The following is a 27995-nucleotide window of genomic DNA, read 5'->3' as shown; positions in this document are numbered from 1 at the left end:
AACCCCCTGTGGTCTCTGAGCTTTCACAACATTGTTTCTCTCTCTCCTTCTCTCGTCCCCCCATCTCCACCCTGTCTCCCCATCCCTCTTTGTCTGTCCATCTGTCCCTCTGGACCCCCCACCCCCCCCGTTCCCTCTACCTGCTTATCCCATCTCTGGAATTCGTTTCCTCTCATGCATTATTTCGGTTTCCTTCTGTACATTTGATCGTCTCTCTCATGCCCTTCCTATCCGCCCCCCCCCGCCCCCTCTCCTCATCGGGACCCTGCCCTGCCCGTCTCCCGTGTCTGCCCCCTCTCCCGCCCCTCCCTGACCCACTTTCTCTCTCCTTTCCTCCCCGTTTTGTTTTGCAGTCACTGTATCCATCAGCTATTAGAAAGCGTAACTTACATTCACCACTATGCCATTGTGCACAGGGACTTGAAGGTCAGTATATGCCTTTCGCCCGCTCCTGGCGTCGGGCTGGGGGTGCTGGTGCCCCCCAGCGCTCACACGCCCCCCCCTTCCCTCCCCGCTAGCTGATTTTTATTTTTGGGGGGTGGGGAGGGAGACGATATCCAGGGCTGGGGCAGGGGTTAGTTCGATTCTCAGCATGCCCGGCCGAGTCCTTCCTGGGCACCGCGCTGCAGCTGGGCAGGGCAGGCCAGGCAGGTCTGAGGCCCTGGACAGGAGGCAGCGCCCGGATGCAGACGTCCCGCCCCGACTCCAGTGCTCGCGGGACCAGACACCATCCTCCCCCCTTCCCCCCCCGATAATAATTTGCAATCTCAACTGGGCGGCTTGATTCGATTCGCATTTCACTGTCTCATCCCCCCCCCCCGTCCCCCTCCCTCTCTTTCTCTCTCTCTCTGCCCCCCCCCCCCGCCGTCTCTTGTCTTGTTTGCCACCCCACGCCCGCATGGCTGCCAGTCCTGTCTCCCAGCCCCGAGCACCTAGCGGCTGGCTCCGAGGCCAGAGCTCGCCACGCCCCGTCGTGGCCAAGGGGCTGTGGCGGGCACATTCTTCCTTCCAGGCACCTGCCCAGCACGGTCTCCTCAGGCCAGGGATTCCCTGAGTGACGGCAGGAGAGCTTGAACCTGCGGCTTGTTGGCGTTGTTGGGTGCACAAGCTGGGCCTAAGGCCACTCCCCACCCACCGAGCGCGGATCTGCCCTCTACCCACGTTGCTGTCTTATGCCAAAGTGCCCTCTCCAAAGCCACCAGGGGATTTCACAGGCACCTTCCCCTGGCCCCTTCCTCTCTGAGCTGGGCAGTGATCCCACCTCTCACTGCTCAGCCCCTCTTCCCGTCCGTCCTGGGTGGCCTCCTCGCTCCCTGTGCTGCGGTTTGGAAGAGCCCCCCACCGCCAGGCAAGGCCATCCCCTGCTGAGCGAGGCCTTTTGCTGCCAGGACGCAGATGCCCGCTCAGATGCTGGCTGCTCTCTTGCCTGACACAGTGGGGCTTGAACCAGGGACCTCCAGAGCTACGGGCAGGAGCTGCTACTGTGTGGGCTAAAGAGCCAGGGCACCCTTACTGGGGCAGGCCCAGACCCTGCCCCTCTGCAGAGCAGGCCGGGGCAGGGGATCTATAGTGCCCCTGGACCAGTGAGTTATGTCAACACAGTGCCAGGGGATCCCCTGTGGGGCTCCAGAGTGGGCAGCCCCAGGCAGCAGTGTCCTCTCCCTGGGTGGGAGGCGCAGGGATCTCGGCCGTGCGAGTGGGCCCGGGTGGGAGGCGCAGGGATCCCATCCGTGCAAGTGGACCTGGGTGGGAGGCACAGGGATCCCGGCCGTGCGAGTGGGCCCAGGTAGGGTTGCCAACTTTCTAATTGCACAAAACCGAACACCCTTGCCCCGCCCCTTCTCTGAGGCCCCACCCGCCACTCACTCCAGGCCCCCTCCCTCGGTTGCTTACTCTCCCCCACACTCACTCGCTTTTGCTGGGCTGGGGCAGGGGGTTGGGGTGCGGGAGGGGATGAGGGCTCCTGCTGAGGGTCCGGGCTCTAGGGTGGGGCTGGGGCCAAGGAGTTTGGAGTGCAGGAACGGGCTCAGGGAGAGGGCTAGGGTAGGAGGTTGAGCTGCAGGGGGGGTGCGGGCTCTGGGGATTTGGGGTGCAGGCTCGGTTGGGCAGCGCTTACCTTAGGCAGTTCCTGGTGGGTGGCACAGCAGGGCTAAGGCAGGCTCCCTGCCTGCCCTGGCTCCGCACTGCTCCCGGAAGCGGCCGGCATGTCCGGCCTCTAGTTGAACGGGCCAAGGGGCTCTGTGTGGTGTGCGCTGCCCAAGCCCGCAGGTGCCGCCCCCGCATCTCCATTGGCTGCAGTTCCTGGCCAATGGGAGCTGCGGAGCCGGCGCTGGGGGGCGGGGGCAGCATGCAGAGCTTCCCTGATCGCCCCTGCACCTAGGGGCTGGACATGCCGGCCGCTTCCAGGAAGCTGCACAGATCCAGGGCAGGCAAGGAGCCTGCCTTAGCCCCGCTGTGCTGCCGACCGGACTGGCCGCCAGGGTCCCTTTTCAACCGGGCGTTCCGGTCGAAAACCGGACTCCTGGCAACCCAGGCCCAGATGGGAGGCACAGGGATCCCGACCATGTGAATGGGCCTGGTGGGAGGCACAGGGATCCCAGCCGTGCGAGTGGGCCCGGGTGCGGGGCACAGGGATCCCGGCCGTGCGAATGGGCCTGTGGGGAGGCGCAGGGATCCCGGCCATGCTAATGGGCCCGGGTGCGAGGTGCAGGGATCCCAGCCGTGCGAATGGGCCCGGGTGGGAGGCACAGGGATCCCGTCCGTGCGAGTGGGCCCAGGTGCGAGGCACAGGGATCCTGGCCATGCGAGTGGGCCCAGGTGCAGGGATCTCGGCCGTGCGAGTGGGCCCGGGTGCAGGGTGCAGGGATCTCGGCCGTGCGAGTGGGCCCGGGTGCAGGGTGCAGGGATCCCGGCCGTGCGAGTGGGCCCAGGTGCGAGGTGCAGGGATCCTGGCCGTGCGAGTGGGCCCAGGTGCAGGGTGCAGGGATCCCGGCCGTGCGAGTGGGCCCAGGTGCGAGGCACAGGGATCCTGGCCATGCGAGTGGGCCCAGGTGCAGGGATCTCGGCCGTGCGAGTGGGCCCGGGTGCAGGGTGCAGGGATCTCGGCCGTGCGAGTGGGCCCGGGTGCAGGGCGCAGGGATCCCGGCCGTGCGAGCGGGCCCGGGTGCAGGGCACAGGGATCCCGGCCGTGCGAGCGGGCCCGGGTGCAGGGCACAGGGATCCTGGCCGTGCGAGCGGGCCCGGGTGCAGGGCACAGGGATCCCGGCCGTGCGAGCGGGCCCGGGTGCAGGGCACAGGGATCCCGGCCTTGCAAGTGGGCCTGGGTGCAGGGCACAGGGATCCCGGCCGTGCGAGTGGGCCCGGGTGCGAGGCGCAGGGATCCCGACCGTGCGAGTTGGCCCAGGTGCAGGGTGCAGGGATCCCGGCCGTGCGAGTGGGCCCGGGTGCAGGGCGCAGGGATCCCGGCCGTGCGAGTGGGCCCGGGTGCAGGGCACAGGGATCCCGGCCGTGCGAGTGGGCCCGGGTGCAGGGCACAGGGATCCCGGCCGTGCGAGCGGGCCCGGGTGCAGGGCACAGGGATCCCGGCCGTGCGAGCGGGCCCGGGTGCCGGGCACAGGGATCCCGGCCGTGCGAGTGGGCCCAGGTGCGAGGCGCAGGGATCCCGACCGTGCGAGCGGGCCCGGGTGCAGGTCACAGGGATCCCGGCCGTGCGAGTGGGCCCGGGTGCAGGGTACAGGGATCCCGGCCGTGCGAGTGGGCCTGGGTGCAGGTCACAGGGATCCCGGCCGTGCGAGTGGGCCCAGGTGCGAGGCGCAGGGATCCCGACCGTGCGAGCGGGCCCGGGTGCAGGTCACAGGGATCCCGGCCGTGCGAGTGGGCCCGGGTGCAGGGCGCAGGGATCCCGGCCATGCGAGTGGGCCCGGGTGCGAGGCGCAGGGATCCCGGCCTTGCGAGTGGGCCCGGGTGCAGGGCACAGGGATCCCGGCCGTGCGGATGGGCCCGGGTGCAGGTCACAGGGATCCCGGCCGTGCGAGTGGGCCCAGGTGCGAGGCGCAGGGATCCCGGCCGTGCGGATGGGCCTGGGTGCAGGGCGCAGGGATCCCGGCCGTGCGAGTGGGCCTGGGTGCAGGGCGCAGGGATCCCGGCCGTGCGAGCGGGCCCGGGTGCAGGGCGCAGGGATCCCGGCCGTGCGAGCGGGCCCGGGTGCAGGGCACAGGGATCCCGGCCGTGCGAGCGGGCCCGGGTGCAGGGTGCAGGGATCTCGGCCATGCGAGCGGGCCCGGGTGCAGGGCACAGGGATCCCGGCCGTGCGAGCGGGCCCGGGTGCAGGGCACAGGGATCCCGGCCGTGCGGATGGGCCCAGGTGCAGGTCACAGGGATCCCGGCCGTGCGAGTGGGCCCAGGTGCGAGGCGCAGGGATCCCGGCCGTGCGGATGGGCCTGGGTGCAGGGCGCAGGGATCCCGGCCGTGCGGATGGGCTGTCGCAGCTCACAGTGAGCACAGGGGAGGCTGCACAAAGCACCGAGCCAGTGTGTGACTCATAGTCTCTGCTGTCTTCTTGTCTTCTGCACTAACTCAGTGACCTGAATCCGAGCAGAGGGAAGACCCAGGGCCCTGCAGTCTCTGCCCCTCCCGAGTCCCCCCCTCCCCCTCGGGGCGGGGGGGAAGGGCAGCCTGTCCATGTAACCAGGCAAGCAGGCGAGATCAGACCATTTAACACTACTTCCCTGCAGAACGCACAAGCACAGGACCTCCCTTCCCCTCCCCGGGGCCAGGGGTGCATGCCCCCTCCATGCTGAGGCTATGGATCTCTGCCCCTCTCCTGAGCTCCAAGTGCCTGACCCCCTGCATCTCTCGTGGCCCCTTCCTTCCCCACCAAATCCGCACTCCAAAAGGAAAAATCAAGGGGGCAAAAACTAGCCCCAGAGCAGGGGCCTGTCCAGCTAGCCAATCCGCTCCGCTAGCCGGAGCAACTTAGCAACCACGCCGAGAGCCTGGCAACCGGAGCAGCTGCACCAGGAAACCCTCAAAATACTAATGAGCTGGGCCGGAGCCCTCCGCAGTGTGATCGCCCACCCCGGGGAAGCCGACCGGCCGCGCAGCGATGGCAGCCAGGCAGAGCCTGGCCGTGCACTCAGGCCAGCGTGCTGTGGGGCAAACCGTGACCCCCAGAAGGGCAAGGACAATGCCAGAGATGCTCAATTCGCCCTCCAGAGAGCAGGGCCCTCCCTGTGGAAGGGAGCACCCCGTCAACACCAGCAAGTGTCACCAGCCCAGCCGCAGCGTGAGACCGCTCCCAGCTCCGCTCTCCGACCGGAGAAGGAGCCGGGGTTAGCGGAGCGATGGTTGCAGCTCCCTCTGGACCCCTGAATTCCCAGAGCCGGGCATGGCAGATCTCCCCGAACTCACAGCGTGGTTTCCTCCTTTCCGACATGGCTTTTGAAAAAATCGGTCGTTTCGTGCAAAATGCAGCCCCCACTTTGCCTGCCCAGAGCTGCGTAAAGAGACAGGGGCAGCCCTGGTGGGCAGTAGAAAGCTGAGGGCAGCCTAGGAGAAAACCCACTCTCCCCCACTCCTTTTGAATGTAGAGGCATCACACAGCTGGGACCATTCATCCACTCTAAGCGCGGGGGCCGCCACGTCGCAAACTGGGCTCTGTGTCGCTGATGCCGTCTCCGAGGGAGCAGGAGGGGGGTATCTCGGCTAGCGTGTCAGATTTCCCCCACATGCTGGTGGTTTCGTCGCAGCTTTGAGGAAATGCCCTCCTTGGCTTTTATAGACGCAGAGCAGTTGGGCGAGGATGCAAGCTCCAGGGGGGAGCTGGTTTCATGCAGATACATAGATTCCAAGGCCACAAGGGACCATTGTGATCATCGTGGATGACGCTAAGCTCGGGGGAGAGGTAGATACGCTGGAGGGTAGGGATAGGGTCCAGAGTGACCTAGACAAATGGGAGGATTGGGCCAAAAGAAATCTGATGAGGTTCAACAAGGACAAGTGCAGAGTCCTGCACTTAGGACGGAAGAATCCCATGCACCGCTACAGGCTGGGGACCGACTGGCTAAGCAGCCGTTCTGCAGAAAAGGACCTGGGGGTGACAGTGGACGAGAAGCTGGATATGAGTCAGCGGTGTGCCCTTGTTCCCAAGAAGGCCAATGGCATTTTGGGATGTATAACTAGGGGCATTGCCAGCAGATCGAGGGACGTGATCGTTCCCCTCTATTCAGCACTGGTGAGGCCTCATCTGGAGTACTGTGTCCAGTTTTGGGCCCCCCACTACAGAAAGGATGTGGACAAATTGGAGAGATTTCAGAGTAGCACCCGTGTTAGTCTGCATCCGCAAAAAGAAAAGGAGGACTTGTGGTACCTTAGAGACCAACAAATTTATCTGAGCATGAGCTTTCGTGAGCTACAGCTCACTTCATCGGGTGCATGAAAATATGCATCCGATGAAGTGAGCTGTAGTTCACGAAAGCTTATGCTCACATAAATTGGAGAGAGTCCAGCGAAGGGCAACAAAAATGATTAGGGGACTGGAGCACATGACTTCTGAGGAGAGGCTGAGGGAACTGGGATTGTTTAGTCTGCAGAAGAGAAGAGTGAGGGGGGATTTGATAGCAGCCTTCAACTACCTGAAGGGGGATTCCAGAGAGGATGGAGCTTGGCTGGTGTCCGTGGTGGCAGATGACAGAACAAGGAGTAATGGTCTCAAGTTGCAGTGGGGGAGGTTTAGGTTGGATATTAGGAAACACTATTTCACTAGGAGGGTGGTGAAGCACTGGAATGCGTTGCCTAGGGAGGTGGTGGAATCTCCTTCCTTAGAAGTTTTTAAGGCCCAGCTTGACAAAGCCCTGGAATGATATAGTTGGGGTTGGTCCTGCTCTGGGCAAGGGGTTGGACTAGAACCTCCCACGGTCTCTTCCAACCCTGATCTTCTGTGATCATCTGGTCTGAGCTGCTCTAGGGCACAGGCCATGGAACTTCCCCCAGAATAATCCCTAGAGCAGATATTTTAAAGAAACAGCCAGTCTTGATTCTAAAATTATCAGTGATGGAGAATCCACCACGACTCTTGGGAAATTGTCCCAACAGTTAATTACTCTGACTGTTAAAAACGTACGTCTTACTTCCAGTCTGACTTTGTCTAGCTTCAAATTCCAGCCATTGGATCATGTTAGACCTTCCTCAGCTAGACTGAAGAGCCTGTTATCAAATATTGGTTCCCCATGTAGGTACTGACAGACCGGGATCAAGTCACCTCTTAACTGTCTCTTTGTTGAGCAAAACAGATGGCGTTCCTTGTGTCTCTCACTATCAGGCAGGTTTTCTAATCCTTTACTCATTCTCATGGCTCTTCTCTGCTCCCGCTCCAACTTATCAACATTCTTCTTGAATTGTGGGCACCAGAACTGGGCACTGGATCCCAGCAGTGGTTGCACCAGTGCTAGCTACAGAGGGAAAATCGCCTCTCTGCTCCTACTCGAGATCCCTTGTTTATGTGTCCCAGGATCGCATTAGCTCTTTTGGCCACAGCATCACTGGACGCTCATGTTCTGCTGATTATCCACCATGCCCCCAAATCTTTTTCAGAGTCGCTGCTTCCCAGGATCCTGTATGGCCCCATCCTGTATGGCCTATGTTCTTTGTTCTTAGCTGTGTACATTTACTCATTCTGTTTCCTTGCACCCAGTTTACCAAGCAATCCTGATCTCTCTCTGCCAGTGACTTGTCCTCTTCATTATTTACCACTCCTCCTAATTTTATATCATCTGCAAACTTTATCAGTGATGGTTTTGTTTTTTTTCCACATCATTGATTAAAAAATGTAAAATAGTGTAGGGTCAAGACCTGATCCCTGCAGGACTGCGCTAGAAACACACCCGCTTGATGACAATTGTCCATTTACAATTACATTTTGTGACTTATCAGTTGGCCGGTTTTGAATCCATTTCATGTATACCATGTTAATTTTAGACTTCTAGTTTTGTAATCAAAATGTCACGCAGTACCAAGTCAAACGCCATACAGGAATAAAATATATTACATCAACGTTATTACCCTCATCAACAAAAGACATCAAGTTAGTTTGACAAGATTTTTTTCCATAAACCTGTATTGATTTGCATTAATTACATGATGCTCCTTTAATTCTTTATTAATCGAGTCCTGTATCAGCCACTCCATTATCTTGCCCGGGATCGATGTCAGGCTGACAGGCCTATAATTGCCCAGGTGATCCCATTTACCATTTTGAAAAACTGGCCCAACATTAGCTTTTTTTCTAGTCTTCTGTAACTTCCCCAGTGCTCCAAGACCTATTGAAAATCAACCTTAATGGTCCGGTGAGCTCCTCAGCCAGCTCTTTTAAAACTCTTGGATGCAAGTTTTCTGAATTTGCTGATTTAAAAATGTCCAACTTCAGTAGCTGTTGTTTAGTGTCTTCCTGAGATACCAGTGGAATGGAAAGCATGTTATTATCATCTCTATATGATGAGACTACATCATCTATTTTTTACTCCAAACACAGAACAGAAATATTTATTGAACACTTCTGCCTTTTCTGCATTTTTAGTGATAATTCTATCATTTCCATCTAGCAATGGGCCGATTCCATTGTCAGGATTCTTTTTGTTCCTAATATGTTTTTAAAAACCTCCTTCTTATTGTCCTTAACTCTGCTGGCCATAGATTTCTCCTTGTGTCCCTTGGCTTCCCTTATCAATTTTCTACAATTCCTAACTTCTGATTAATAGTTATTACTGTCAATGTCCCCTTTTTTCCATTTGTTATATATATATATATAGAGAGAGAGATATTGGTTCCTACAATTGATTCTCCTAGGCTTTGTCCAGCCCGGTCTTAAGATGTCCCAAGTGACGGGGTGCCCAACCCTTCCCAGGGAAGATTCTTCCATGCTAGGATTTTCCATCCTGATTTTCAGCCATACACCTAATTCAAGCCTCTGGCCATCCCTGGACAATTCCTCCCCATCCTCGCCATGTGCATCCTTTTGTGGGTGTAGATGGCACCCCGTCCCCTGGGTCATCTCTTAACCGGTCAGGACATTTTTCATTCTTTCCCTCTAAGTCAGTCGCCCCGACTGAGCCCTGTGGATGATGGGTCCGTTCCATCAACGTGCGACGTTTGCGCTCTGTGCGCTCTGCGTCTTTCCCCTTGCAGAGGGACACTCTTGGCTTGGCTTGGAAGAGGAGGCTGTATGAGGGCAGGGTGATTGTTCCATCCCCGCTAGCCCTCAACCTATTTCCCACCATCCGCACTCCCCTGCAAGCAGACACCTGAGAAGACAGAAGGGGTCTGCTCTGCATTCAGAAGTCCAGTGGGCTCCATGTTGGGCAAAGCACAGAGACGAGGGCCCCCGGATGAGATTCCCCTGCACTCAGATGTTCCCAACGAGGGGCTCCTCTTCCCAATGCCGTGGGAGAAGAGCCTTTTCTCCAAGAACAGGAACCCACAGCAACAAGGACTTCAAAGGACACCGGGAATTGGTCCTGGAAGAGAAATGGAAACCAAGGCGCTCAGCAGAGTCCTGGGACAGCTAATGGGCCAGACATGAGCTCTGGCAGGAGCATGCAAAAAGGTCCAAGTGCCCTAAACTCGCAAGCTTGAAAGGACAGCGTTTGCTCTGGGGCTGCGTGGTGGCAGCATGGCTGTTGGCTCCTGCGGTGCACCTGGACCACCAGGAGCTCAGCCTGGGGCCCGGGGGGTCAGATGCTGAGGGGCGAGGCTTGGCATGGCTGTTAGGAAAAGGGTTGGCAAGCAGGGCCCTCGTCCAGGTGAGGTGGTTATTGCGGGGCAGGCCCTGGGGCCACAAATCAGAGACCGTGATTGGGGGGGGAGGTTTGCAGGGTCCTGTGCAGATGTCCAGGGGACTCTGAGAGCTCCCCACAAAGGTGTTCTAGCAGGAGGAAAGGCCTTGGGGCCGCTCTAGCCTCAGGCTCCCGGGGAGGAAGGTGGCTTGGCTGCTGGACTGGCTCACAGGAGACCCAGGTTCAATTCCTGGCTCCTTCATGCCCTTCCTCTGTGAGTTTGGGCAAGGTCACCCTGTGCCTCGGTTTCCCCTTAGCACACTGGGGATAGCCCTGCCCTGCAGCACAAGAGTGTGTGAGCGTCTGCATCACCCCTACGTGTGAGGCGCTCAGGGGCTGGTACCTGGCTGGAAGAGGGCACCTTCCGAGAAGGTTAGGGACCAAATGGTTCCAATGCGGGATGCCCTCCTGGGCGGGACGGGGGGGGGGTCCTATGAAAACGTGGCTCCCTCGGGCTGAAGACAAGCCATTCCCAGCATTTCTATAGGGCCTACACAAAATATGCTTCTGCGCTCCCTTTCCTGCTGCCCCTATAGTCGTGAGCTGAGCCCCAGCTGCTAAGAGAGCGCGAGGTGCAGGCCGTGTATTAAAATCTCTTTGCCCCAGTGTCCCCCAGGATGACGGCGTCCAGCCTGGGCTCTCCTCAGTTGCTCACAGGAGTACTGCACGTCAGGGCACTGCTGGGCAGGAAGCGGATCTACGCCGGACTCGCGAGGAGACTTGGGAGCGGAGGCTGGGCACGGGGGGCCGCGGCTGGTGATCGCTGGTTATTTGGACTAGGCTGGCACCTCACAGAGCCCCGGGCTGAGAGACGGGCCCTGCCCTACGTCAGATTAGTGACCCTGGTAGGCTGGCAGGCTCAGCCCAGCCGGGGTGGGAATGGAGCTCAGCTGGGCTGGATCCAGACTGGGCAGGGCTGGTTACTTGCACCGGGGGGGCGGGGCAGAAATTCAACAGGCCCAAGGTATCAGTTCTACTGTAGCTACCAAGGTGCGCCAGGGCCGGGCAGCCGGGGGAGGAGGTATAGACAGCCAGGCCAGGGCACAGAGATGCCAGCTGTATCCCTGCTGATCTCCATCCTCTTTCAGGGGGGCACCGCGGGGTGGGTCTCCGGTGGGTGGCTTCCTGCCACGCCTAGCTCTGCTCCTTCCCTGGTGGGATGGGGCTGAAGGGACAGAGACAGCAGGACTTTGCTGGGGAGCGGGGATTTGGGGGTTCCCGGGATGGCACCTCACATCCCCTGCCTGCAGGTCCCCCCCGAGAGCCCAGAGCAGGGGGAAGGGCAGTGCCGGAGGCAGGTGGATGGCGGACCCCCTCCTCCATCACCGCCTGACCCTAACGCTCCGGTGCCCTTTGTGTCTTCCCTCCTGGCTCCTGGGCCCCTTTCCCTGGCACAGGGCTGCTCCCCCATCACTGGGCGTTTCTTCCCCGACCCCCACGCCTCCCTGCCCCGTCCCCTGCCCTGGCTCCTCCGGGTCCGCTCGGGGCAGCTCCTTTGCAATTAGAGACTGAGACTAAGAGGGAGTCCGACTCCATAACCTCCATTCTCCTCTTCCTCCTCCTCCTCTTCCTCTTCTCCTCCCGTCCCCCGCGCCCCCCCCATCATCCTCCCTCTCACCTCCCGCCCCCCACCAGCCTGCCTGGTTGTTGCCACTCACCATGAACTAACACGCCCCCTGGTGTTTGCATGCAGTCATTGCATCCAGCAGATCCTGGAGGCTGTTCTCCATTGCCACCAAATGGGGGTCGTCCACAGAGACCTCAAGGTGAGTTTTCTACCCCGCTGCTCTGTCCGTCTGTCCGTCCGTCCATCTTTGTACCCTGTGCATGTTTCTGAGCGAGAACTGGAGGGGTTCAAGCCCCACGCCGCGGCAGGGGCCTGTGGGAAAGGGGCCGGCGCAGGGGGCCCAATCAGAAATCAGCTCGGCTCGGCTCAGCCATGGGGACCCGCCGGCCAGACCCTGCCCAGTAGGGGGGACAGAGCGCCCTGTTGGCACCTCCAGGCACTTGGGGAGGCGGGGCGGGGGTTGGGGTTTGTCGCCACCCAGAGGCGAAAGCGGGAGCTGCTGCTGTCTAGCCGCCGACCACGTGGAGAATTCCTGGGAGAGAAGATACCGTGCTGAGGGGGTGATGGGGCGGCAAGGGAGCCGGCCCTTTAACCGGGGGATACAGCTGGCCTCTCACAGCCACCTCCTGGTGCTGGAGCAGGCAGCGGGCTCTTTACCCCTCTCCCGGCACCCAGGCCCCAGTAGATCGGTGCAGTGGCTCACCTGCTGGGTGCCCCCACGGCTCACGCTGCCCCTTGGTATCGGACAGGCGCCCAGCCCCGGTTGCTCAGAAGGATTGCTCGGCCTGGCTAATCTGAGTTGCTTCCTGTGGCCGCTGCCTGGCACCAGCGTGTGACCGGGGCTGGGGGGCCAGGAAGCAAATGGCCGATGAGATCAGTTCCCCAGCCGGCCTCTTCCTCTCTTTTCGCCCTCCCCTTTGCCTCGTGCAACCTCCCTCCCTGCCCCGAGGCGGCACCTGCGGGCGGGCGGGACTCCTGCGGAGGAAGGCTCTCGCCAGCTGTCTGCATGCCCTGTGTCTGGTTTGACCCTGTTGCCTGTTCTCTGTGACGCCCGCCGTCGGCTGCTTGTCTTCCGTCTGCCCCTCATAGAAAGCCCCCGGGCGTCGTAAATCGCGCTGGGCCTCCAAGCGTGAGGAGCAGGGACGTGGTCTCGCGTGGCCGAGTGGGGCTGGGATAAAGGGGTGCGTATGTGTCTATGACAGACCCAGAAACAGCGCTGTGAAATTAACGGGGGGTGGGGGGAGTGTAGACCTGGTGTAGACCCTGGGGTTCCCCCTCCTCTGCTGAGGCCCACCTTCCCCGTCCAGGCTTTGTTCAGCTGTTCCTTGCCCCTTCAGTGACACACCAAGCTTTTCCGGGAGGCTCCTGCCCCCTGTGAGCTGGCTGAGGCCAGCTGGGGTCCCCAAGGCCACAGAACCGCTCTGGGGTGTCCCTACAGAACGTCCCCTGCAAACCCGGGAAATGTTACTGGGCAAAGATGACGTTCCCCGGGAGCTTGTGGCTGTCTGTGTCCTGCCTGGCGAGGGGGGCAGGGCAGGACATTTTCATGGCTGGGCTCTGGTGCACAGGGTCATGCTGTAACGGGGTGATGGAGCCAGGCCCTGGTTGTGCCTTAAGGTACTAGTTGAGCCAGAGTCTGTGCCTGGAGTCATGCTGGAACGGGGTTACGTAGTTGGGCCTTCACTTGTGGGGTTCTACTATAATAAGGCGATCGAGCTGGGCTCTCGCCTGTGGAGTCGGGTCGTACTGGGGCGATGGAGCTGGGCTCTTGCCTGTGGAGTCAGGTCGTACTGGAGCGATGGAGTTGGGCCGTACTGGGGTGATGGAGCTGGGCTCTCGCCTGTGGAGTTGGGTCGTACTGGGGCGATGGAGCTGGGCTCTTGCCTATGGAGTCGGGTCGTACTGGGGCGATGGAGTTGGGCCGTACTGGGGCGATGGAGCTGGGCTCTCGCCTGTGGAGTTGGGCCGTACTTGGGCGATGGAGCTGGGCTCTTGCCTGTGGAGTCGGGTCGTACTGGGGCGATGGAGTTGGGCCATACTGGGGCGATGGAGCTGGGCTCTCGCCTGTGGAGTTGGGCTGTACTGGGGCGATGGAGCTCGGTTCTGGCTCCTGGAGACATGCCATAACGGGGTGATGGAGCTGGCCTGTCACATGAGGCATTGGGCTCTAACAGGGCGATGGAGCCGGGCTCCCAAAGACGGAGTCATGTTGTCATGAGGTGGTGGAGCTGGGCTCTTGGACATTGAATTGTGCTGCGTCAGGACGATGGGGCTTGATTCTGGCACATGGATAGCGGGTAGCTAGAGCAGGGCACTCAAACAAGGGGTCAAACCATAGCAAACTGATGGAGCTGAATGCTGGTGCCTTGAGCCATGCCACCATGGGATGATGGAGCTGGTCTCTGGCGCATGGAATGGCTGTAACAGCCTGATGGAGCCAGGCTGTTGCATGTGGCGTCCTGTCCTAATGGGATAGTGCAGCTAGGCGCTTTCACCTGGAGTCCTGCTAAAACAGGGTGATGGAGCTGGAGCGGGTGCCTGGAGTCCTGCCGTGATAGGTGATGGAGCCGGGCTGTGGCTCGTGCCGTCCTGCTGTCACGAGGTGACGAAGTTGGGCTCTTGTGCCTGGAGCTGGGGCGTGGGATCATCGCGGAGCGGGGAGGTGCAGCGGTGTCGTGCCGCGGCAAGGAGATGGAGCTGGGCTCGAGGAACGTGCTGGAACGTGCTGGAGTGGCACCCGGGGGAGCAGGTTTCTTGCCCGCTGTGCCATGGTGCACTGGTGAGGGCAGGGGGCTGTGTTGTACACAGTGGCATGGTGCCAGTGGGCACTCGGCTCTGGGGTGCAGCCAGTGCCATGCTGATGCAGGGGCTGGGCTGAGAAGGGGAATGGCAGCAGCCTCCTTCATAGAACGAGGAGCCCAATCAGCCCTCTAGCCTCTGCCCCCTCTGGACTGGCTCCGTAAGGAGCGGCCTTTGGCCTCTAGGGGTGTCCCTTGCAATCCGGCCCCAGTGCAGGGGGTCCGGCTGGCACGGGGAGCAGGGAATGAACAAGACGGTCTTTCCCCTCCTGGGGGCACTGGCTCGGATCACCTCCGGGTTGAGGGGACTGGCGGGTGCAGGAATGGGGTATGGGGCCTGTCACCTCTAGGGGGCGTCGGCTCCGACCCACCCCAGGGCGGGGTGTCCGGCTGGCACAGGTCTGGGGGCCCGAGGCTCTCATCTCTGTGTGGCTGGGGCTCATTCCCACCTGCTGCCTGTCTGTGTGACCTGATCTCAGGCCACGGCACTGTGGACAACGGGAAATTTTGAGACTCCCGTCCCGTCCCTGCCCCGGCAGGCAGCTGGTCCTGGCAGGGCATGGGCGGGGCTCACTGGCACAGTTATGCAGGGTCACCCCCCTGGCCAGCGCTCTTTGTCAGGGGAGGTGGGGCTGTGGTCAGATGTGTACAATCCAGCTGTTGTCCCCTGTCTCAGAGCCAGCGCTCCCAGCCCTTTGAGTAACATTTCCAGAGCTTCCTAGGGGACGTTCTGGTTTCTCTGGCTCTGCTGAGCTCCGACAGATCCATGTGGGGGGTTAGGGGCACCAGCGAACAAGCCAGGCCAGCCAACCTGGGGGGGCACCTGCTGCCGGAGCCTGTGCACCCGGGAGGCGGCGGAGAGGGGAGGCCCTTTCTGCATATACTTGGTGAAGAGAAGCGTTGGCTTTTATATCGTGCGAATGGACATACTGGGGGCTGGGGAGTCCTGGGAAGTGGGGGCTGGAAGGAGGTGCTGCTTCGGTCCCCCAGATTGCAGCCAAAGGTGGTGGTGTTTTCCTGGCTCTGAGAGCCTGTTTCGTGCCGCCTACTTCTCTTGTTAGGCCAGGTACCTTGGCAGGCCATGCCGAGGGCTTTGGGACATGATGCCAATCCCAGAGGGGGAATATGGCCTCCCAGCCTGGTGGCAGAGCGCCACCAGGGTAAGTGGGCAGGCAGGGTCCCTGCTTGTCCCCCCGCACAAGCCCAGAGCAGCGTGAGCCTTTGGGTGGCTGGAATGTGCCCAGAGGCCATGCCAGATGGGCACAGCAACACAGGCCAGCACTTGCCCATGGGTCAGGAAGCTGGAGGCTGTACTGGCCTGGAATAATCCCAAAGCCAGAGCTGGGTTTCTGCCCCCCCGTAATGGCAGTGGGTGTAGGGAAGGGGAGCTGGGGGTGGGCATCAGTCTGGATCCCAGCCCATCAGCCGAGAGAGCACAGGGGCTGGAAGGTACCAGCCGAGCCAGTCGGGCTGTGGGGACGCACCAACAGCCTTATCGCTGGTCAGGCTCGCACGTGTCTCACCTGATTCTGCAAACCGTCTGGTGTTGTTCTTCTGTTTTGTTTTCTCCCCCCTCCCGCCTTCTCTGCCCCCCTCCAACCACGTGCCTGGTCCCACGGCGCCCTGTGCCTGACGGCTCCGCACGACAGCCCGAGAACCTGCTCCTGGCCAGCAAGTGCAAAGGCGCGGCGGTGAAGCTGGCGGATTTCGGCCTGGCCATCGAGGTGCAGGGGGATCAGCAGGCTTGGTTTGGTGAGTGGCAGAGCCCCCTCTCCCCCCAGCCTGCCCCGACTGTCCAGGACAGCCGTGCCAACGCGGTCTGTGCTCTGTTTTTTCTCCCCAGGCTTCGCCGGCACCCCCGGTTACCTCTCGCCTGAAGTGCTGCGCAAAGAAGCCTATGGCAAACCCGTGGATATCTGGGCATGTGGTAAGGGCCGGCGCCGAGAGACATAAACTCATAGACGGGAAGGCCAGTGGGAACCACTGTGGTCGTCTAATCTGGCGTCCCGAATACACCCGGCCTGCCCTGCCGGGATCCCTGTTTGAACTAGGCCAGATGTAGAAAAACATCTAGTCGTGATTTCAAAATTGTCAGTGATGGAGAATCCACCAAGATCCTTGGGAAATTGTCCCCTGGTTAATTACCTTCCGCGTTAAACATTGGCACCTTATTTCTAGCTTCACCTTCCTGCCATTGGGTTGTGTTTGACCTTCCTCTGCTCTCACGTAGGTACTGGCAGACTGGGATCACGGCCCCCCTTAACCTTCTCAGTATTAAGCTAAATAGATTGAGCACTGTGAGTCTCTCACTGGAAGGCAGGTGTTCTAATCCTTTAATCATTCTTGAGGCTCTTCTCTGCCCTCTGTCCAGCTTATCAATGGCTCAGGGTCAGGGATCTGCCAAGTCTCCTCCTCCCTGCCTCTGGGCTGCCTTCAGTTCTTTGTGACGGTCAGTGTTCACAGACCGGTGGTGGGCTGGCCTATTGGTTAGGGTGCTGGCTTGGGAGACATGGGTTCAAGTCTCACCACTGTCAGTCTCTCTCTGGCAAATCACTTAAGGCCAGATTGCCCAAGGTGTTTAGGCACCCAAAGACACAGAAAAGGCACCGAGTGGGTTTTTTAAGCAGGTTAGGTGCCTAACTGCCATTGGTGTTCCATTCCCGCCCGCATGGAGCCCAGAACGTTGCTGTTTATTGAACTCTGTGTCCAAGATGCTGCATGAACCAGCCAGCCCAAATCCCCCAGTGGGCAGTTTGGATCCTAGTCCCTAACCCGTACCTGATAACGAACGCTAAAAGCTGTCTCTGCCCCATGGCTCATCCTCTCCCTGGAGCCTTTGCTAGCCCCAGACCCCTCCTCGTCCTCCAGGGAGAGGAGATCTAGAGGCATAGACAGATGTCAGCAAGGGGGTACTGGAGGCAGAGATAGCAATCGGGCCCTGGTCAGGTCTAACCCCCTTGCTGCAGGCTCTCACTCCCATCCCGTGGTGGCCCCCTGGCATCCGGGCACTTTGCTGGGCACCTGCTCAGTGCCAGGCCTGTGCTCCTTCCCTGCCGCAAGTAGGGTGTGCTAGGGTGGTGGGTAACCAGCAGCAGGTCAGTGCTGGAAATTTAAAGCCACGTTGCATTAAGGCAGGAGAGAGGGAGTGGGTCTGGCAGAGACGGGGGTTCCCCGGGAGATGCATGCTGGCAGCAGGCTGAGCAGAAACCCCCATATCCCTGCCTAAGTCCAGGCCTAGGCCCCCGCGCTGACTCTTTGCTCTCCCACCCCTCTCCCCAGGTGTGATCCTTTACATCCTGCTAGTTGGTTACCCGCCGTTCTGGGACGAGGACCAGCACAAACTGTACCAACAGATCAAGGCTGGTGCCTACGACGTGAGTACCTCCCTGCCCCCAGGTCCCAGAGCACTGCGACGGGGACCCACTGCCACGGGCCAGGAGTCCCGTACGCCACCGGCTTCGTCTCCGGCGTGTCAGCCTGCCCCTCTGGCTTCTCATTTGCCTCACCGGCTGCCGGACCTCGAATCGCTGGTGTCCCCCCAGCCGTAGGCCTGTGCTCAGCCCTTCCAGGGTAGGACACGTCCCTCCTCCTCCTCAGGGGGCCGACAAGGCTGTGTCCAGCCAGCCTCCTCCCACAGCCCACGCATCCCCCACGGCTTGCCCCTATCTCGGTGCAGTTGCCCGGGCCCTGTCCACGATGCATATGGAGCCGCTCCCCCGCCATGTAGACAGCCTCCCAGAGAGCCCTGGGTGTGAACACGGGGCTAATGCAGGTTGGCGCTCACTGGACGTGCCCAGCCTGCGGGGATAGGATGTGTTTGAAACCGTGTTGACTAGCAGGACTCCAAGAGGACTTGTTCCCAGTGTAGACGGGGCCAGTGGGTTTAGGATTGTGTTAGCCGGTCGGGATCAGGCCCCGTGGCAGGGCCTGTCTGTGCCACGGGCTGGACTGGGGGGATCTTATGCTGGCGCAGGCGGGCATCATTTCCTGCCCAAGGAGCAGGGCCAGTGCAGGTCCATCTTCTCAAGCTGGAACCGACCCCCCTTCGCCGGAAAGCCGTTCTGTTACTGTCGGGGCTGGGAGGCTCGGGGAAGCCGTTTTCCATTACACCCAGAGACCAAGCAGAGCGGGGGGCTCAGTTCTTTGCCTGGGAGGGGCTGTGGCCCACCAGCCGTGCTGCAGGGTCGCGTGTGCTGTGGATCCTGCGGTTCCTTGAGCCCGGAGCCGTGTGCCCGATGCTGCCACGCGGGGTCCACAGGAACCACACACAGAGAGCTCCATCCCGTCCCCACTCCCAGGCCCTCCTGCCCTCGGTCCCAGGCTCAGGGAGCCGGCCGCAGCCCAACAGAAGCCCGGCTGTCTGCACAATCCCCGTGGCAGGCCAGCACCTGCCGTGGGGCACTCTGACCAGTATGGTAACCCGCCCTCCTGGCTCCCTTGCAGACACTGGGCAGGGCAGCGGCACAGGGACCTGGCCGAGATTCCTGCCTTGGCACGACTCATTCTCCACGCACGTGGCAGCACAGAGGGACCCGGGAGCATCCGGACGCCCCATGCGAGCCGCGCTCCTGCAGCTGCCCAGAGCGCAGGTCCAGTGGGTATCTCTCCGCTCCCAATAGCTTGGTGGAATTCGGCAGCCTCTCCCCTCCCTCTCTTCCCCCCCTTTGCTGGTGCTTTCCTCACCCCTGTACGCTTGGCCTCTTCTGCACGCACTTGGGGTCTGCTGGCGGGGACAGAATGACCGGGGCCCTGGGGAACAGTCTCTGCTCGTTTTTGTCCCCGCTGCCGGGGCACCTCCTCTCCCCTCTTGTTTGTATGGAATACGAGCGGGGTCCTCCGGATTGTACAGCGTCTGAACTGGCCGCAGGCTCCCCCTCTCGCTCCCGAATCCCAGCTTTAAACCGATTTCCCTTAGCAAGCCTGTGGCTTGCGGGGGGACCCTCCAGAGCACAGCCTGAATGGAACAGTGCAGCGACAGCCTGCAACAAGAGGTGTGAACAGCCCCCATTGCGCTCAGTCTCTCCATTAACTCTGAAACCTAACAACGCACGTCCATACAGTTCACTGCCCGTCTACCAGCGGCAACATCCAGGCAATGTGCTTATCCCACAATCCTGCACACTCCCCGGGGGCAGAAACCCCTGCTGCCCCCTCTCCAGCAGCCAGAACCTCCAGCTTCCTCACACCCACAAAGCCTGCAGACCCGCCCCATGTGGCCAGCACCAGCGTCTGTGAGACAATGAAAACGCAGGGAACAAGGCGTTTAACCAGAAATAACTGTCGAGGCAAAGGGGCGGCAGCAAGGGTGGGAATGAAAGGTTCAAGGCAGGAAATCAAGTCTGGGTTTGCAGTCGCCCTGGATCGGCCACAGAGCTTCCAGCCCGCTGCTGTGCCAGGGCAGAATGCAGGTACCACTCACCTTGGAGCAGATGTGATAAGGGTGCGGGCAGCATCAGCCGGGCAGCGGGATCTGGGCAGACTCTGGCGCTGGCTTTGGGCTGCCTTTGGGTTCCTGGGGGGTTGCTGGTGCCTTGGCTGCAAGCGGCCAGCTCCCCGCCCCCGACAACTGCGATCCCCTGCATTTAACCTTCCTGGCCCTTGTTTCTTGTCTGCAGTTCCCTTCTCCCGAGTGGGACACAGTCACCCCCGAAGCCAAAAACCTCATCAACCAGATGTTAACCATCAACCCGGCCAAAAGAATCACAGCCCATGAAGCCCTGAAACACCCATGGGTCTGCGTAAGTGTCACTGCTGCCCCGGACACAGCCAGGGAATGGGGCTGCTGGGTTCTCCCTTGCTTTACCTCTTCTCTGGGGCCACGCCCCTCTAGCTTGGTGTTGGGGGGATGGCGAGAGGGGCTGGCCAGGCCATGCCGATGGCGCCAGCTCGGGTTAGGCCATAGCTCAGGGGCTTTGGGACCAGCATCGTCCCCAGTGAACGGCAGCTGTCAACGGGCTCATCAGAACCTTGGCCGGTTCATCTCAGCCACCCGCAAGAATGTCCAGCCCGTTGTTTCCCCATCACCGAGTGAGCAGATGTTCCCCCGGCAGCACTCTGAGCTCTGGGGCCAGCTTGCTCACTCAGGGTATGTCTGTTGCGATGGAAGACCCCCAGCCCAGCCCGGACTGGGGACATGGGGCTCAGGCTGCAGGGCTATAACATTGCAGTGTAGACATTTGGGCTCGGGCTGGAGCCCGGGTTCAGAGATCCCGCAATGGGAGTGTGATGGTTCAGTCACAGAGACTCCCCTTGGGACTGTCACCTGATATGCTGAGATTACATCTGAGCAAGTTTTCTCTGCCAGTTTGGGCCTCCAGAACCCTGCCTTGTTGAGCCAGACATACTAGCCTGCTGCAACACAGACCCAGGGTCTGAACCACGCCCCCAAAGATGCAGACTTAACTGAAAACAGCTCAGCAAGTATTCCTGTCTCCAGCACCCAGACACCCAGCTCCCAATAGGATCCAAACCCCAAATAAATCTGTTTTACTCTGTATAAAGCTTATACAGGGTAAACTGATAAATTGTCCACCCTCTATAACACTGATAGAGAGATATGCACAGCTATTTGCTCCAAATAAGTGAGTTTATTAAGTATAAAAAGTAGGGTTTAAGTGGCTCCAAGTAATAACAGCCAGAACAAAGTAAGTTACCAAGCAAAATAAAACAAAACACGCAAGTCTAAGCGTAATACATTTAAAAAACTGAATAAAGATAAATCTCACCCTCAGAGGTGTTCCAATAAGCTTCTTTCACAGACTAGACTCCTTCATAGTCTGGGCCCAATCCTTTCCCCTGGTACAGTCCTTGTTACTTCCAGCTCAGGTGGTAACGAGGGGGTTTCTCATGACTGGCAGCCCCCTTTGTTCGGTTCCACCCCCTTTTATAGCTTTGGCACAAGGCTGGAATCCTTTGTCTCTCTGGATCCCCACCCTTCTTCTAAATGGAAAAGCACCAGGTTAAAGGTGGATTCCAGAATCATGTGACATGTTCACATGTCCCTGTGAGAGTTCATTACCCACTGGCCAGTAGGTACACAGGCAGGCTTACAAGTAAACAGAGCCATTTACAGGTCACTGATTCTGAAGCACCCTTAATGGCTTCCATTTAATATGTTAACATCAGTGATACAAGTTTATCTCGTATTCTCCTAACTCCAGACATAGAAATAATACAGGCAAACAAATGGGATGAACGCACTCAGTAGATCCTAAACTTCGTAATGATGCCTTACAAGAGACCTTTCGCATGAAGCATATTCCAGTTACATCATATTCACACTCATAAACATATTTCCATAAAACATATGGAGAGCAACATCAGGGAGGCTCCCAGAATGTCTACACTGCAATTTGATAGCCCGGCAGCCCAAGCCCTGCAAGCCTGAGGCAGCTGACCCGAGCTGAGACTCGGTGCCTTGGGGTTTTTTTATCGCCACGTAGATGTACCCCGAGGGTCTGTCTGTGCTGCATTGTAACTCTGGGTCTGGGAGACCCGGGCTTGTGTTTCCAAGCTTGTGCAGGAGTGGCCACACTGCCAAATGACAGTGAGTAGGGTTTGGTCCTAGGATCCCGGCCCTGAGTGCTCGCTGGTCCAAGTCAGGCTGATTTGTGTGTGGACAAAAGCGGGAGTCGGGCTCAAACCTGAGTCCCACTCGGGCTTAGTGTGCAGCGTAGACAGACCCTTGGAGCTTTGTCACTGATCTGGTGGGACAGGATCCGGGGTGCCCAGTGCTGGTGGCCTGCCATATCGGCAGTGTTGAGGCACCTGTGGTCCCAAGCCAGGACCAGGCCTCTGGGGGCACTAGGGGCATATCTGGGTGGGGCAGGACCCTGCTGGCTGAGCCGTTTCTCCAGCCCCCCATCCCATTCCCTCCCCTGACCACACTCGTTTTCTGGTGCCGAGGCAGAAGAAACTGATTTCTCGCCCCCACCTTCTCTCCTTCAGCAACGCTCCACCGTGGCCTCTATGATGCACAGGCAGGAGACCGTAGAGTGTCTGAAAAAGTTCAACGCCAGGAGAAAGCTCAAGGTAAATGCCCCTGCGGAGCCCTCGGGCCGGACTCTCCTGAGAGCCACGGCAAACAGACACGGTGGGGTCGGGCTGGGGCTGAGGTCCCCACTGCCCCGGGGGCCCCACGATCTCTGCTGCTCAGCCAACAGCCCCAGAAAGGAGCAGAGGCTGCCTGCCTCGTTAGCATGGCACATCCAGGGCATAGCATGCCCCGGCGTCTCCCCTGCAATGAGAATTCCTGTGCCAGTGGGTTCGTGCCCAGCCTGGGCCGTGAGCCTGGCCGCACCACAGAGCTTGGAGCCCTGCAAGTCCTCTCCCGGTGCTAGCAGCTGGAGAATTGGTCCCCTCCCAGCGGGGGACTGGCTACCTTTCCCCCAGCTCCTAGCCCTTCCCTTGCGCCTGCCCGTCCTGGGGGAGTGGAATGGCCCCGCCTGCTTCGCACGTTGTCCGTGGAGTGCACACTGCAATGGCAGGGTAAGTCCATTGCCCCCGGAGAGCCCAGTGTCTGGGGGGGTTCCAGCTCGTGTAGCCCCCGCCTGTACAGGTGGACGGGCCTGCTTAACAGAGGTGGATCTGTTAGCTCAGGCCGGACTGGCTCATGCTTTAAGATGCAAAGGTGCCAGGTTTGGTGCCCCCTGGCAGGCGGCTAGAGGGGACAGGGTGGTAGCTGGCGAGGGCTGGTTTCTCTAGGGGGTATAACGCCCAGCGGGACTCATGGCCTGGCTTTATGAGCGGAAGGATACGCAGGAGAGTCCCAGGACCATGGGCCATTCTGTGAAGTAGCCAAGCGGGAGGAAGGTCTGATGACCGTCGTGTGGCAGGACCCATGGGAACTGTGCCTGTACCCCTCCTGTGTCCCGCGGCCCCCCCAGCTCCTGCTGCTAAGTGAGAAAATCCCCATGGGGCCAGAGGGGCCAGGATTTCACCCAGGGTCTCCAGACCCCGCCGTGTCCCTTACAGGCCAGTGCCACGCGTCAGAACCTCAGGGGTTCTGGAGCGTCGGCCCCCCACGGAGGAGAGAGGGAAGAGTCAGGGGAGGATCTGAGGGGAGCAAGGAGCCAAGGCCGGCTGTGCTCTGGGAGGAGGGGGGGCCGTGCTGCGGCCAGTGGAGTCCCACGGGCGGATGTGCAGCAGATTCCGGCCGGGGCAGCACATTGGCAGGGAGTTACCCCCAGCCTCGCAGGATGTGCTCCGGGGAGCCACGCCCTGAGCGCCTCGGGACTGGCGTGACTTCCCACCATCCCGGGCTCTGCTGCGAGGGGGGCCAGGGCGTCAGCCCCGCGTCACGGGTGGGAAGCCGGGGCTCAAGAAGCTCACGGGGCTTGCCCACGGTAGGCCACGGCGGAGCAGACCAGCAAACCCAGCATCCCCGTGCGCTAGGTACACTTCCCCACTTGGCCACACCCCTCCTCGTGCGTCCAGGGGGCAGCGCCCAGGTGATCGGCGTCCTGGCCCCGCTCAGGCCAGCTGCCTGTCCCACCATGGTCTCCAGCACTGTGCTATACCAACCCCTGGCTCTTCTCTTCCAGGGGGCGATTCTCACCACCATGCTGGCCACGAGGAACTTTTCGGGTAAGAGCTCGGCTTGGCTTCGCGCTGCAAAGAGCCGCGCATCCCAGTGCTTGCCCCCGAGGTGCGAGAGTGACCTCAGCCCCCGTCGGGACCAAGGCCACGTTCGCGGGAGGCGCGCGCCGCCGGGATTCCACACCAGAAAGGCACAGCCAGAGCGGCAGAGCTGGGCTTGTACCAGTTCCGCGAACCGTTCTGGCACCATCCCCCCCTGTGTCCCGACCTCCGCGCGGGCCCTGGCGGGTCTCGGACGTCACCTGTCTCTGAGCCGGGACTCTGGTGAGCGGGGGTTTTAAGGCTCCCCCGGCTCCCTGCCTTCCACTGTGATATGCGACCGAGGCAGCGTGCCTACCGGCCGGCCCTGTTCTCTCCGAGGGCTGTGAACGGGCTGTGGCCAGCCATCACAGGTGACCGCCCCGTGCTTTCCAAGCAAGCCCCTTTGTTCTTAAGGCAAAAGCATCGCAGAGAGAACCTAGAAAAACAATACAATTTAACCACACACGAAGCATCCTCCATCGGTCTGGGGGGGGGGGGTGGGGCGGGGCCCATCTTTCCAACCTTCCTGCAAGGATTGGGGCCCCCCTTGGACAGAAGGTCCTGTCTGTGTGCCGTATCGGAAAGAAGGCCCTGCGTTAGTTTAAATACACCCTTTTTACTCCCAAAGCCCCTTCTTCGTGGGTCTCTGGAGGTGTTTACAACCTGGTTGACCCTAATACCCCCCCACACACACACACACACACTGGTTTGGGTTCCCGGAGGAGCCATGGTAACCTCCCTCCCTGGAGTGGCATACAATCCCTCTCCCACAGCGCTCCATAAACTCGCTACAGTGTGGTCCCCGAAGACATGGCATGGGGTCGCTGCAGGCCCCAGGCGAACCAAGCGATGCTGGCAAAAACACAGCTTTGCCGATACCACTGCATCGGCACCAGGGCTGCTCTGCCAGTCAGGGAATCGCTGCTCTTACACCCTGACCGGCAGAGCTGTGAAATCGGTAGTGTCGACCTGTGCTGAAGAGTTCCCAGCGCGGCTTAGAGCCGGACGCAGTCCACGCAGCTGCCGTTCCTGGCCAGCTAACCTCGGCCTTAGAGGGCAACATCTTCTCCTGAGCGGTGCCGGTTTGGTGATGTGGGGAATTGGGTATAGAGCTGAGAACTACAGAGCTCATGTCACCTGTGCCTGGCTAGCCTCGGTACACAGGTGCCCAATGCAGAAACCCATTGTGCCCTGGGCAGGTCTGCGCTAAAGAAGTCCCTCTAGAGCCCACTGTTAACATTTGCATGGAGCTGCCTTGCACACCAAACAGTGGAGGCGTCTAATCGGGATGCTGCCGGGCGCCTGTAGAAATGCAGACGTGCCCGGGTATGTTTCAGGGGAGAGGTGGATGGATCTGTGTCTCTTTCAGCCATTGCAATCCCGTTTTTGTCAATTTCATGGCACAGCGGATCCTCACCTCCCAAATATCCTGCCAGCAGAGTGCTCCAGGGGAGGGGGCTGGTGGGGAAGGGGCATGCCCCTGCCCGCTGGATGTCCCTGGGAATGCTGCTCTAATGCGTACCCTTCCCTCCTGGTCTTTCCTTCCTCGGTTGGCACCCAGTATCAGCTGAAACCGACTGCCTCGGGCCCCTGCTACTGCCCCTGTCTAGCGGAGTGAGGAGAAACATCTACATCCTTAAAGGGAACAAGGCAGGGGGCAGCTGAGTAGATCCCTCAAGCAGGACATTTTGGTTTCTCTTCCGAGGGGCCGTGGCTTAACTCTGCAGCACCCAGGCCGAGAATTCAGCTTTCCAGGGTCATGGCCAAGCGTCACTTAGCAAGTGGGACAAGAAAGGCTAAGAGATAAGCACCCATTGATGGTATCTCAGGGATTCAAAGCCCCCACTGGGCTGGGGGGGCAACCTATGGGCATGGGGCTCCAGTGCCCTGCCCCGTGCATCCCTCAGGATCTCAGAGTTGGTGTCTTGTGCGAGAATCCCTTCTCCCATCCATGCCACACGGCACGGGGTTGCGGCTCCTTGGCTGGGATGTTCCCTGACGTCTCAGCGACCCTAACAGGGCCTGGCAGGGTGGGGGGCTGCTGCTGTGTGGCCGACCCTCCATACCACCTCCGGGAGCAGCTTCCCCGCTGGGCACAGAGGGTCTGTCTCTGCTGCAGTTGAACACCCATGGCTGGCCCGTGTCAGCTGCCAGGCTTGCCGGGCAATACAATTGCAGTGTAGCCATTCGGGCTGGGCTCGGAAATCTGGCGAGGGGGGAGGTTGAAAGCTAGCTCCAGTGTCTCCATGCAGGGCCCCCTGCCCCCGGGCATTGCGGGGGGGACGTGTCCCCAGCCATGGCTCTAGACCGGTCGCCCCGTGGGGTATGTGGAACAGGGGCTCAGCTACCAGCAATCTTGCCTCTCCATCTAAACTTTAACTCTAATCTTTTTTTCTGCTTCCTTTGTCTCGTTTCTTTCCCTCTCTCTCCCGCCCTCCGTCTGTCTCGCTCCCTCTCTCTGTCTTTCTCTGTCTCTCTCCCCCCCACCCCGACCGCTCTCCTTGTCCCTCCGTTTCCTACCCTGGTGCTGACAGTCGGCAGACAGACCACCGCTCCCGCCACAATGTCTGCAGCTGCCTCCGGTGCCACCATGGGGTTGGTGGAACAAGGTAGACGTGTCCTGAAGGGACCCTCCCCGCTTCCCCCCTCTTCTCTCCCCCCCTCCCCCCGGAAATCTGAGTGCATGCAACTTCATCCATCATTAACACCGCATCCCCAACCAGCGCCCAGAACCGGGGGCAAACGCAGCTGGGTCTGCTCTGAGGAAGGGCGCCGGGCACTGGAGGAAGCTCCGGTTTATTCCAGCAGTGATTTTAAAAGGTCCAGGGGAAAAGAGGATTACAAAGTGGAATTGGAAAATGTGTAGGGGTCTGGAACGGCTTCTGTATGAGGAGTGAGTAAAAAGCTGGGACTGTCTATGATAGAGGTCTGTAAAATCTTGAATGGGGGAGAAAGTGAATAAGGAAGTGTTATTTACTCCTTCTCCTACCACCAGAACCAGAGATCACCCGATGACATTAGTAGGCAGCCGGTTTAAAACAAACAGAAGGAAGTACTTTGTCACACAACGCAGTCAACCTGGGGAACTCCTTGCCAGGGGATGTTGTGAAGGCCAAAAATGTAACTGGGTTCAAAAAAGAATTAGAGAAGTTCCTGAAGGATAGGGCTGTCCATGGCTATTAGCCACAGTGGTCAGGGACACAACCCCATGGTCTGTATGTCCTTAAACCTCTGACTGCCAGAAGCAGGGCCTGGATGACAGGGGTTAGAGCACTCGGTAAATTTCCCTGTTTTATTCGTTCCCTCTGAAGCACCTGGCACTGGCCGCTGTCGGAAGACAGGATACTGGGCTAGGTGGACCATTGGGCTGACCCAGTCTGGCCATTCTCATGTTCTTATTTAAATTCCACGTCACTGAAATTGGGCCTCTCGTCCCTGGGAATCATAGCTCAGATGGCGACCAGGATCGACGGGGGAGAAGCCCAGGGCCCTGGCCACACTTTAAAAGCCAGCCTCCGGTTTTGTGCCCGCACCCTTGTACATGCGGGTTGTAAGGGCACATGGTCTTTCATTGCCCCCATGGCCGAGGGGGAAATGCCTCTTTGGAACCCCCTGCGTTGACGAAAGCCCTGAAATATTTATGTGCAAGGCGGGACACCTGGTGGTCAGAGTCGGGCACTGCAAGTCGGGAGTAGAGGGACTCCGCTTCAAAAGTGCCTAGTTCACTTAGCAGCATCTGAGTAAAATCTTCATCTGGGCCTAAGTGATTTAGGAGCTGGAGTCCAATTCTCAGAAGTGACTTAGGCCTTGAGAGGAGGCTAACTTTCATTGAAATCCAGTGGGACGTAGCATCCTAAGTGACTCAGGGCCAGATTTGCAAAGGTATTTAGGCCCCTAGAAATGCGGAGAGGTGCCTCAATCCCTTTTACAACCTGGCCCTTTTGAAAATTTTACCCGTAGCTTCGCCTCATGACATCAGGCAAACCTCTCTCTGTGCCTCAGTTTCCCCATTAGTAAAATGGGCACCCAAACCCTCCCCACCCTCTGGCATGTGGGTTCCTGGCTGTAGTCTAAGAGCCAGCTCCTACTGATTTATTCATTCATCAAAGCCAGCAACGCGGCAGTGACATCCTCCTCCATCTCTCTGTCATGCTGCGCTCAGCGCAGGGCTCTGTGTTCCCTTTG

General features: G+C 59.7%; 1 protein-coding gene across 10 annotated transcripts in view; it reads left to right on the top strand.

Annotated features, from left to right (window-relative positions):
- CAMK2B (calcium/calmodulin dependent protein kinase II beta) overlaps positions 1 to 27995 on the top strand; it is a 139732-nt gene that overhangs the window by 69892 nt on the left and 41845 nt on the right. For 5 of the 10 annotated variants that reach the window (XM_084615169.1, XM_084615171.1, XM_084615172.1 and 2 more), the window contains 8 exons: positions 11521 to 11593; positions 15842 to 15944; positions 16036 to 16119; positions 17472 to 17566; positions 19808 to 19930; positions 22140 to 22223; positions 23735 to 23777; positions 26345 to 26419. In XM_084615169.1, coding sequence (XP_084471295.1) covers positions 11521 to 11593; positions 15842 to 15944; positions 16036 to 16119; positions 17472 to 17566; positions 19808 to 19930; positions 22140 to 22223; positions 23735 to 23777; positions 26345 to 26419 — 680 coding nt within the window. Of the gene's footprint in view, positions 1 to 353; positions 427 to 11520; positions 11594 to 15841; positions 15945 to 16035; positions 16120 to 17471; positions 17567 to 19807; positions 19931 to 22139; positions 22224 to 23734; positions 23778 to 26344; positions 26420 to 27995 lie in introns of those variants that run through there. The other 5 variants (XM_084615175.1, XM_084615173.1, XM_084615176.1 and 2 more) reach the window with 4 other exon arrangements.

This window comes from Lepidochelys olivacea (genome assembly GCF_965140295.1).
Source record: "Lepidochelys olivacea isolate rLepOli2 genome assembly, chromosome: 26".
Classification (NCBI taxonomy): Eukaryota; Metazoa; Chordata; order Testudines; family Cheloniidae; genus Lepidochelys; species Lepidochelys olivacea.
The sequence above is the reverse complement of the archived record's forward strand: the minus strand, read 5'-3'. Positions and strand labels throughout refer to the sequence as shown.